At 33.2% G+C, this 12,996-nt stretch overlaps 1 protein-coding gene across 1 annotated transcript; it reads right to left on the bottom strand.

The window, feature by feature from the left end:
- Nucleotides 1-9,984: 9,984 nt before the first annotated feature.
- Nucleotides 9,985-12,495, bottom strand: LOC139861887 (NEP1-interacting protein-like 1). Its single transcript, XM_071850415.1, has 5 exons — nt 12,187-12,495; nt 11,746-11,924; nt 10,994-11,077; nt 10,719-10,886; nt 9,985-10,285 (listed from the first exon to the last, which is right to left on the bottom strand). The coding sequence occupies exons 1-5, from the start codon at nt 12,350-12,352 to the stop codon at nt 10,163-10,165; spliced, it is 720 nt and encodes a 239-aa protein (XP_071706516.1). The 5' UTR covers nt 12,353-12,495; the 3' UTR covers nt 9,985-10,162.
- Between the last annotated feature and the right edge of the window lie 501 nt (nt 12,496-12,996).

A 12,996-nucleotide genomic window follows, 5' to 3' on the forward strand; every position in this document is an offset into this window, starting at 1 on the left:
ATTAAAAATGAAAATGACAAAAGCATGGGATTCCTTTTATGTGCTTATCATAATATTTTTCTGTCAGTAAATGAATAGAATATTTCATTACTATAAGACAATTGATCATTGACAAATTCGGTTAGAAATCAACTTCAACTTTTATTTCTTTCTATTCATGATTTTGATTGATACACTTCTATTACTATAAACCTCGATCAATTTCAGTGTAAAGGAATCAATCGAATTTTTATATCATCACTAATACCACACCTTGCATCTGCAACTCGAATCTTTGTTCATGCTATTCGAATAACCCTAACAAAACTACCATCTCTCTCTTTGTCACTTTCTCGGTCCAAGAACCACCTCAAAATAACTATCACCCAAGACCAAGCAACCTCCACAAGCGTCTCTCTGCAACTCGTCTTGTTTTCTGCTTCTTTCTTATACAAACAACCAGCATCACCCTACTCTCTCTCTCTCTCTCTCTCTCTCTCTCTTGGTACTATTTTGGTTCGAACCATCATCAAACCACCACCACGTCTATTCAATTACTGTTGATTACTACTTTGTTTTCAGACTCGCAAACAATTACTGAATAAACCCATTAATGTTACATGCCACCACTTGTGAATATATATTCCTGTTTTGCCACCAAAGACCAAACCTGTTTAAACACCCAACACCACCCTAACTATCACAACCGTCCACCACCACATCACCTTCTACATGTCCCCTTGCTACTATGCAGTATTTCTGTTTCAGTTTTACAGCTCAACCTATCACCATAAATAAACAGTCACCCTTGTTTTCCACTCGTGTTTGCTGTTACTACTTCTACATCTGTTTCAATCGTAAACCCAGCCCATCGAGCAAAATGAAATGATACTGCAGCTGCGTGTATTGATGAACAAAATGACGAACCAATTTAAAGATATATAATATGTGTCACCCACATGTTGGGGTCGATTGCAGTTAATCAAGGAAATTAAATAAGGATAATGAGGTGTGGGGAAATAAAACAATGATAATGGGGACAAGTAGATTTATTTAGGTGGAACAATACATCCACTATGGCCGACATTTACCTAATAAAGGTGGCCAAAACTTGCAAGTTTGTGTTTATTACTTTAATCAATCTTATTCCCTTCGTTTTCAAAACAGTCGACAACTTAAACCATAAACCTTTGATTAGCAGGCCGTAAATCCTAGTGATGGGCTTTTGTTGATTGGATCAAGGTTTACATTTTCTGTTTGGGCCGTATTCTGTGCATACAGTTGGGCCCAAAAGTCGAACTATGTTGCTGTGGGATAGTTAGTGTCGAATTACTATCGGAGAGGAACAAGAAGACCGAAATAAAGGTTATATAAATTAGGACGTGCATAATAACAGAAAGAAACATATAGCACGCTGGTTAGGGGTTTGGTGTTTAACCGAGAGGTCAAGGGTTCGAGCTTTGGCAAGGGCGTTTAATTTTTTTTTTTTTTCAAAAGCCTAGTACACTAAGGTAGTCTTTCTACTACTACTATTACTATTATTGTTATTATTATTGTTGTTATTATTATTACTAGTATTATAATTATTATTAGTATCATAATTATTATTATCATTTAGATATTATTTATCTATTTATTATTATTATTATTATCATTATTATTATTGTTATTATTATTATTATTATTAAAATTATTATTAATAATGCCATTTATATTATTATTAGTATCATTTTTTTTATTAAAAACTATTATATTAAAAGTATCATTTTTACTATTATTATTATTATCATTATTAGAGAAATTATTTTTTTTTATCAAAATTATTATTATTACTATCATTATTATTATTTTGACATTAATATTATGATATTATCAATATTAGTATCATAATAACTATTATTATTATTATTATAAAATAAGACAACTTTTATTTATTATAATATTATTTTATCAAATAACAATTAGTTATATAAAACCATATTTACTACACATAACTATATTAATACTTTTATAATAAATATTAATAAATATAATTAATTAGGTTATTAATGAAACACCTAATTAAAATAACAATTAAATCATTAATAATATATAAATTTGATCGACTACTATTATATGTGTTAACATATATAAATGATATAGGTTCGTGAATCTGAGGCCAACCCTGCATTGTTCAATATAGTCATATGTATTTTTACTACAAAATACATTAGGTGAGTTTCATTTGCTCCCTTTTTAATTGCTTTTGCAATATATATTTTTGGGCTGAGAATACATGCGCTGCTTTTATAAATGTTTACAAAATAGACACAAGTACTTAAAAATATATTCTACGTTGAGTTGTACCACTGGCATATTTCCCTGTAGCTTGGTAACTACTATTTACATGGGTATTGTAAACGCGAATCCTGTTGATAGATCTATCGGGCCTGACAACCCCAACCGGACTGGACGACCAGTATTCAACGGTTGCACAGTACTTCGTTTTGTAGGCTACACTTGGTACGGTGTAGTGAGATTTCATAATAAAGGGAATATGCGACGTTGATTAATAGTTAAGTATGGTTACCAAGTACTCAACAACTTAGAAGAATTTTGTTGAAATGTTTATGAATATGAAATCTTGTGGTCTATTAAGATATTGAAATGATTGTTATGATAAACCTATGAACTCACCAACCTTTTGGATGACACTTTAAAGCATGTTTATTCTCAGGTACGAATTAAGTCTTCCGCTGTGCATTTGCTCAATTTAAGGACATTACTTGGAGTCGATCATCGCAATGGGACCAAATGTTGATGACTTCGTCCAGGTGGATAAGGACGGGTTGTTACAATAACAATCTTATTTCGAGTGGAAATCTTACTTGAACTTGTTTTCATGTCATGATTCTGCTTCAAGAACTTTCAAGCCATCCAAGGATCCTTTGAAGCTAGATCTATTTTTCTCATTTCCAGTAGGTTTATCCACAAAACCTGAGGTAGTAATGATGTTCATAACATCATTCGATTCATATATATAAAACTACCTTATTCGAATGTTTAAACGTGAAATCACTAGAACATAGTTTAGTTAATTCTAAACTTGTTCGCAAACAAAAGTAAATCCTTCTAACTTGACTTTTAAAATCAACTAAACACATGTTCTATATCTATATGATATGCTAAATTAATGATTTAAAACCTGGAAACACGAAAAAACACCGTAAAACCGGACATACGTCGTCGTAGTAACACCGCGGGCTGTTTTGGGTTTGATAATTAAACACTATGATAAACTTTGATTTAAAAGTTGTTCTTCTAGGAAAATGATTTTTCTTATGAACATGAAACTATATCCAAAAATCATGGTTAAACTCAAAGTGGAAGTATATTTTTCAAAATGGTCATCAAGACGTCGTTCTTTCGACTGAAATGACTACCTCTTACAAAAACTACTTGTAACTTATATTTCCAACTATAAACCTACACTTTTTCTGTTTAGATTCATAAAATATAGTTCAATATGAAACCATAGCAATTTGATTCACTCAAAACGGATTTAAAACGAAGAAGTTATGAGTAAAACAAGATTGGATATTTTTTGATTGTTGTTGCTACGGGAAATATTGTAACAATTCTATACAAATCATATCCTAGCTAACTTATATTGTATGATACATATATTCTAATATATTATGTAATCTTGGGATACCATAGACACGTATGCAAATGTTTTGACATATCATATCGACCCATGTATATATATTATTTGGAACAACCATAGACACTCTATATGCAGTAATGTTTGAGTTAGCTATACAGGTTGAGGTTGATTCCAAAAATATATATACTTTGACTTGTGATCTAGCCTGAGACGTGTATACACTGGGTCGTGGATTGATTCAAGATAATATATATCAATTTATTTCTGTACATCTAACTATGGACAACTAGTTGTAGGTTACTAACGAGGACAGCTGACTTAATAAACTTAAAACATCAAAATGTATTGAAAATGTTGTAAATATATTTTGAACATACTTTGATATATATATATGTATATATTTGTTATAGGTTCGTGAATCGACCAGTGGCCAAGTCTTACTCCCGACGAAGTAAAAATCTGTGAAAGTGAGTTATAGTCCCACTTTTAAAATCTAATATTTTGGGATGAGAATACATGCAGTTTTATAAATGTTTTACGAAATAGACACAAGTAAATGAAACTACATTATATGGGTGAATGATCGAAGCCGAATATGCCCCTTTTGCTTGGTAGCCTAAGAATTAGTAAACCGATCTACTAATTGACGCGAATCCTAAAGATAGATCTATTGGGCCTAACGAACCCCATCCAAAGTACCGGATGGTTTAGTACTTCGAATTCATTTATATCATGTCCGAAGGATTTCCCGGAATGATATGGGATATTCTTATATGCATCTTGTTAATGTCGGTTACCAGGTGTTCACCATATGAATGATTTTTATCTCTATGTATGGGATGTATATTGAAATATGAAATCTTGTGGTCTATTATTATGATTTGATAATATATAGGTTAAACCTATAACTCACCAACATTTTTGTTGACGTTTTAAGCATGTTTATTCTCAGGTGATTATTAAGAGCTTCCGCTGTTGCATACTAAAATAAGGACAAGATTTGGAGTCCATGCTTGTATGATATTATGTAAAAACTGCATTCAAGAAACTTATTTTTGATGTAATATATTCTTATTGTAAACCATTATGTAATGGTCGTGTGTAAACGGTATATTTTAGATTATCATTATTTGATAATCTACGTAATGCTTTTTAAACCTTTATAGATAAAATAAAGGTTATGGTTGTTTTAAAAATGAATGCAGTCTTTGAAAAACATCTCATATAGAGGTCAAAACCTCGCGACGAAATCAATTAATATAGAACGTTTATAATCAATATGAACGGGACATTTCAAAATTGAGGAACGGAACACAATATAAACACGGAAAGAGCATCTGCGTTTTTTTATTGCTAATTTTTATAAATTTAATTAATTAATATTAATGACATCTGCTTAAGGGCTTGGATTTTTTTCCTTTTTCTTTTTTATTTTTTCTTAACAAAGGAATTAGTCTAATAATGACATCATCATTATAGGATTTTAATAGAAACTATAGATAGCATATTAAGTATACTAGTTTGATCCTATGATTATTATGGCAACTTAGAGATTAAAGATATAAATTATTCCAAGGAAGGAAAAATATTTATCTTTTTAATTGTTAACTAAATAAAAATAAATGTAAATAACAATATTTTTTTTAAAGGCAAGTAAGTTTTATTAATAAAAGAGGTACACGAAACAAACTAGCAAGGAGCTAGATAAGATACAAGACCACACGCATCCGCACAATTATACGTACAAACAAACTAGAGACTCGAAACTAACAGAAACACACTATCACAATGGCACTAAAATCAACGCATCGCGACTATCTAAATAAAACTAAGTTTCCGAATTCGATGACGCGCAGGAGGAGCAACATGAGCAACAAACATCGTCCTCTTCCGAGTCTTTCATCACATTCTCGATAAAAAATCTTTTATGCCATCGAAATTTATCCTGACGTCGGCAACGTTTCATATTTTTCCGTTCCCAAACATGCTTAATGAAGTGACTTTTAATTAGAGGATGGACTTTCTTTTCTTTTGCCCGAAAACGAGCAACCGCGGTATGAGTTAAAATAGAGGCCATGACGCAATCTTTTTCGTATGGGCTAGGATCACTCTCGTCATGATCACCCAGGCACGGCCCATTTGAAGAAAAATTGTCCATTTCAGAAACAAATGAACAATCTGGCCTAAATGCTTGATCTGGCCCAACATGATTTTGAATTCTCATTGGGGCTTGCAAGGGAATAGAATCACGCGTGCAGTTTTTATCCTCGGAACTAACACCGCCCACCTTGGAAGACGTAATATGGTCCCTCGGCAATTGAACCTCATCCGACAGCGACTACTTCCGGTGTGGATACCGGTGCCGGAAGATCGCTGGACGAAGCCCAAAAATCGATGTTATCAGGCGGCCTAACCTCACCTTCCTCCACCTCATCGAAGCTTTCTGCAGACCTTTTCCCTTCCCATCTTGATGGCTTCGATGATCCCTAATTCCAGGGAGCTGGTGGGAACTCTTCAAACCCATCAATATTCAATTTGAAATCACGATTCTTACTCGATGAATGTTTAACTACATTCCTCTCCAAAGCTTTGTAAGCACGAATCCATCTTCCATTGATTTGTATGGTGTTTAACACTCTTGCAAAAGAATCAATATCCGAAATGCCTTCAAAACGGACATACCCGAATCGTTGCCCACTCGACAATCTCTTGCGTGCAAAGTACACGTCTTTGAGAGTCCCATAATTCTCGAAAACTTTCCGGCAATCATCACAAGACCATGTATCCGGAAACTTGAAGATTAGGAACGAAATTACTCGATTATCACTCGACTTTGTAAGCGAAAAGCCGTTTGGCTTCGACATTGAGATTACATCATCGACCGCCAGATGATTGGCCGGAGAAGATGATGGGTTATTCATACCAAAAGTATTTACTACGGAGTACGTGATTTAATGTAAATAACACTATATCATAGTAGGTTCTTAAATTCCATTTTAATCGAGCATCTATTTTAATATTCAATCAATCTAATCGTGGATTTTCTTTTTCATACTTGGATGCATTACCGGCCATGTAAAAAGTCACTATGGGCTATGGATTAAATAGATAAGTACATATTGACATTGAAATGAGAATATGAGATGGCAAATGATTGACATTGAAATGAGATGGCAAATGGCAGAAGTACATCTGTGCATGCATATTTCAACCAGAAGGAAGTGGATGCGCTTTCATTTATAGAAACCAAAGGCTTCTTTCATTTATAAAGTCTATTGGTCACCAATAACATCCGAAGAACCAAGAGATTTAGCGACCAAATACAATTAAAGAACGCTATATAGACTAGGACGTGCGATAGAGATTCTGATAATGCTAGTTTCAGGATTCAATTCGTGTTAAAAGTTGATACGATCAAGTACAGTAGGTGAGGGCCGTCTCGCTAATTTCTGTGGCCTTGTTCGAAACTTAAAAAGGGTCTCTATAAATGTTAATTTTTTCAATACGTATAATATATAATACTATGATAGCGTAATCAGTAGAATGAAAAAATTTCAAAATAACCGTTGCAAAGTGTTATGCTCAAATAGTTGTCAACTCATTATCGTTACACTATTGTTTATCTAAAACCGCAATCCTAGGGTAACGAAGTAATTTGTCAACTCTTTATAGTCAATACTTACATTATATTGTTTTTAATACCTATAAACGTCTATATATTAAGTCTTTCTTATTAGATGATAGACCGCAAGTAAGATATTCTGTTACGATCTACGAATAAATTAATTATTATATAGGTTTTTCAAAATTTTGGGCCCCTAAAAAATTTGGAGGCATGTGCGGCTGTACACTTCGCACATCCATCGAAGACACCCCTGAGTAGGTATTTATGATATGAATGTGACTAGATGATGAAGAATATGAAGATTAACTAACCACATATCTGAAACTATAAATTTTTATATTGAATTTGAAATCGTACAATGAAATCTTAATGGAATTAATCACTAAGATTAATCCACGGCTTTTTCAACTAAACAATTCAATATTAATCAAATTGCTAGCCTCTAATTAGGTAGTTTTGGGGGAAACACACTTTGAGTGTGTGAAATTGTGAGCTTAGGTGGTCAAGGCTTATAATTCGAACGGATGAAAATGGTATTTATACCACATACCATTTTCTTAGACCATTTTTGACGCGGCGTCAGAGGGGTTCCGTCAGGCCCGCTGACGCGCTCTGACGCCCTTAACGCCGCGTCACCGGTCACGCCCCCGGGGCGTCAGTCAGTTTTTTCACGGGAAAAAAAAATTACGCGTCAGGGCATGGTGGTAGTTTTTGACTGGTCCAAATATATAGCCGTTATGTAACGGGTATATTTCAAATTTTTGGTTTTTTTTATTTAAATTACTAACTTTTTTCCTATATAAATCCATCAAAACTCACCATTTTTAACACAACATTTTCTCTAGTTTCTCACATTTTAACACTTTCACTCAAATTATTTATATAATTAAATGACATCTTATATACTTATTTCCGAATCCGATTCGGAGACGAGCGTATTGTTGCACTAATTCAAGAATTAGAAGGTGAAGATGCCGAAGTCGAATCATCCGAGCGTGTTCCAAGAACCCGAATTTATATTCCTAGAGATCGAGAGAAAGCCGCAGAAAACTTATGGAAAGATTATTTTAGTGAGGCACCCGTGTTTCCGCAACATAAATTTAAAAGGCGTTTTCGAATGCGTATTCAGTTATTTCTCCGAATTTCTCGAGGTATTTCTGATTTCGATAGTCATGATATTCCCGATTATTTTACCTATTTTAGGGAACGTTTTCATGCTATCGGTAGGCCGACTTTTACAATATTGCAAAAAATGACTTCGGCTCTACGCCAGTTGACGTATGGAACCGCCGCCGATATGTTTGATGGATATTTAAAAATTAGTGAGCAAACCTCAATAATTTGTTTAGACAACTTTTGTAAATATATTATTCATTTATACAAAGAACGTTACATGAGATCTCCCAATGCATACGATGTTGAACGATTATATAGTAAACATGAGGAAAAACATGGTTTTAAGGGTATGCTCAGGAGTATTGATTGTATGCATTGGGAGTGGAAGAATCGTCCAGTTGCTTTAAAGGGATAATACACTCGGGGTGATCACAAGAAACCCACCATTATGCTAGAAGCAGTTGCTTCTTATGATTTGTGGATTTGGCATGCATTTTTTGGGATGGCGGGTTCGAACAATGATATAAATGTTTTGAATCAATCACCGGTTTTGATAAATTAAAGAACGGAACAATTCCACCCGCACGATTTGAGGTAAATGGTAATCATTACACAAAAGGCTATTACCTCGCTGATGGTATATATCCTGACTGGGCTACCCTAGTCAAAGGTTATGCGGCGCCGACAGATGACCCAAGGATTAAGTTTACGCGGTTTCAAGCTAGTGCCCGAAAGGATGTTGAGAGGGCATTTGGGGTTCTTCAAGGTTGATTTCATTTTTTAAGGTTAGCAGCACGCACTATGTCGGTGAACAAGATGCGAAGAGTTATGGATTGTTGTATCATATTACATAATATGATTTTAGAAGATCAAGGATTTGCGTTAAGTGATTGGGAAGAAGATTTCATTACCGAACCGATGGAGAATCGTCCAGAGCGTATACCGAATAGATGACGGGATCAAGACGTTATCACCCGAGAGATTAGAGATAGGACGGTGCACGATCAACTAACCGATGATCTTGTTGAGCATATTTGGAACATTTCACCCACATTTCGCACTACGAGCTAGTTTATTTATACAATTTAATTTATGTAATGGTTAGATTTTAAGTATTGTTGAATTATATTAATTTATGTAATGGTTGAATTTTATGAAATATTATTTTGTGATGTTTTTATATTTTATATGCATTTTATTTTATAAAATATACTTTGTATTCATATTTAATATAAAATAAAAAAAATAAACTGATAGGACCCACATTTAGATGACACAGAAAATAGGCGTCAGGGTTATTGTGTCAGAAACTAACATCTGCCACATCACGGGCAAATTGTACTTATCCGCCTGTGACGTCACATGCAGGGTTATTCATGGTCTTACAATTAAACACTACCTACCTAAACCATCATTATATTATATTAATCACTATTCTATACCTATTAATCACTAGGAATTCAGATTGTACATACAATCATAATCATACTATACATATATAGACCAGTATGAGTCCCATAATACAACAAGAGCAATGTGCCAAAGCAATAACTCAAGAACCTCGAGGCTAGTATGTTAACTTTATCTAACTAATAATCCCCACTCAAAGGTATCACAGTACATATAAGTACATATATCATATACTGTATGACATACATAACTACATATATATACTATTACTTTACTATAGTATACAAAAAGAAAATGTAGTGTACATCGACAAATAAAGAAACATCCTATGTGTCAGAATACGAAAAATGCATCACTTGGGGAATTTACATAGTGTAAAAGAGAGTTTAGAGGTCACGCCTGCATAATGGACAAGATGCATGCTGTATGAGCCATTTATCGATGCAGGGCAGATGAAACATGTGATGACATTGTGGCAAACTTCGAACAGTTTCTCCAAGTTGAAAATCCTGAAAAAAATATTACATACAAAATTAGTTCTATTATAAGTTTCTCAAAACAAATTTGAGTGAATAAATCCAACTTTGACCAACAAAATCTGCTTTAACCCATTGACGGACGTTGACCAATTAATTACTTGAATTTTGGAAAATCGGACCAGCCGATTCCTAAAAAGGAGTAATGGGCATAATCCGGGAGTTTTGCAACACTAGCAGACTTAGATACATATGTACTTTTAATTTTAAATTTTAATGAGGTATACAATAACTAGATTTATCATTGAGGTAATATAAAATTTTGTTAATCTTATTCGGTACACTACCATAATCATATAAATAGTTAAACGGTTCACTTGGGGCGATCTGACCCGGCCCGAACCATTTTGCGTACAACTAATATTACCTGAAGGCTATAAACAGTTGTAGAGTCGTCTAATATTACCTGAAGGCACACAGAGCATAATACTCTCTCGCCTGAATCATCGAAATTGTTGTCACTTGTAACAGTGATTTTAGGTATCTTTTCAACTGAATATTCAGGTAAGCCTTTAGAACCACCAACGTCAAATATGTTATGTGCCTCATCAAAGCCCGTTTCTACCGCTCCCATCTAGTTTAAAGCCCGAAAAAAGAACAATTAGAACGCAATAAATTATTTTTCATTCTATATTTAGAACACCAATAAAATTAGGCTTGGTTATAGGTTACACACGTTACCTGACTCTGCACTGCACTCAACATAGCTGGACCGATTCGTTCACGAACAAGTCTTCCACTTAACAAGCTCACAATAACATCAATCTGTCACAAAATGTGGTAAAGTGATATTAGTTATCAGTTTTGCGCATAAAAGAAAGCCAAAAGTCAACAGAATTCCAAAAATTAATCACCATTTTATTATCAGTTTCCATGATTAACAAGATCAAGTGAAGTTATCAACTCTTCTCTTCAAAAAAACTGGAAAATTCTTGAAAACTTCAATAAAATTTTTGGGGCAAGAAGACTTTAATCAACAGTTTTGTTAAGATGCCTTCGAATCCTAATCCAAATGAGAGCCCATGAAGCAACAACAGATAATTGGAACATTGTGATTCTTTCGTATTGATTTTGATTTCTCCATAAAATGAAAATATTAATGTACCACTATTTGTGGTTAAAATGTCGCTATCACCTTACGCGTTCTCTAATTGTCATTAGTCATTATTCATAATATGTGGTTGCAATTATCCCTATAAACCAGACAAATTATTTCCTTTTTGTGTATATGATCCATGTTTAACATGTTACCTAAATCATTTTAGGCATTTTTAACACTAAAATTTATAAATCAATCAAGATTTACACCTTACAAACAAGAGATTCTACTATAAACACAAACTTTTGAGCAAAAGTTTGAACTTTTTTCATATTTTGAATGGTTTTATAAAACAAAATACTTGAAATAGACGTAAGATAACATAATGTCTCACCAAGTATAGAAGGCATCCAACACCAGATTCATCAGATTGCCATAAAATAAGCGATGATTCGAATACTTCAATTGAAAAAACAGCACCAGAAATTGCTCCAACTGCAGCACCTCTAACAAATCCACTCTCAGTTTCTTGACCAATCAAAGCACCAGTCATAGCTCCTAATAAAGTACCCACTGCAAATCAATCAACAATAAAATTCAATCAAAATCCAATATTTTGTGTGTTTGTGTGTAGGGTAAAACCTATTATTTTACCACCATTTCTTCCCTGTTCAACATGAGAATCCCCCTTATAACAGTAATATAACAAACTAACAATAAAAAAAGGTATGAAATTTGGAACCAAATAACAAAACCCAGAAACCCCAAATCAATAAATCATAAACCCAAATAAAAAAAACTAAAACTTGCACATAAATAAAGGCAAAAAACGCACCTAATGCAAAGAAGAAGGTGAAAATAGCAGAGAAAACGTTGCCAAGAACAGCAGAAATGGCGGAACTGATGAAATCTTTGACTTTTGAAACTATATCTCCAAATGAAAAAGAAGAAATTTGTGAAGTGGAAGAAGATGAACGAGATGGGTATGAAAAAAATTCCATTTTTAATTAATCGATCTTGATTATAGGTTTTTATGACGATACAAAGATGACAATTAAGAGGGGTTTCAAGATTCACCGGTTTTATAACGTTTGTAGCTTAGAACAAAAGAAGAAGAAGAAGAAGAAGAAAGTAAAATACTTGGTCGTTGAAAGAAGATGAAAGGAAACTACTTTAAAAAACAACATTGCATTTATAGCTTTCTCACCTTATATTGGATCCAAGATAGGACATTTTTTTCTTTAAGTTGGAAGTTAGATATTAAAATTACTTGGTCCTAGTTTATAATTTAAATTAACTACTCAAAAATATTAATATAAGGTTAGGAATGTTCCTTTTTCAACAGAAAGAATTGGAGGGTGTTGGCCAAAGAAGAAAAAATGGTGTTTTAGCAAAACTTGTAAATATCTATCTTGAATATTTGGTAGGTTAGATTGGATTGAAATTATAATATTACTTTATGAACACTTACATTTAAATACGATGTTGTAAGTATATACTGTACCATGTTAATTATATGTTGTGTAATATATTCCTACTAGTAAAATGACCCGTGAAAGTACATGTTTGTTTAAATGAAACAGTATAATGGTATATATTGTAGATATTAAGTGAATGTAAATGCTAAAGTAATTTAGTTTAATGA

This window comes from Rutidosis leptorrhynchoides, chromosome 8 (assembly GCF_046630445.1).
Source record: "Rutidosis leptorrhynchoides isolate AG116_Rl617_1_P2 chromosome 8, CSIRO_AGI_Rlap_v1, whole genome shotgun sequence".
NCBI lineage: Eukaryota > Viridiplantae > Streptophyta > Magnoliopsida > Asterales > Asteraceae > Rutidosis > Rutidosis leptorrhynchoides.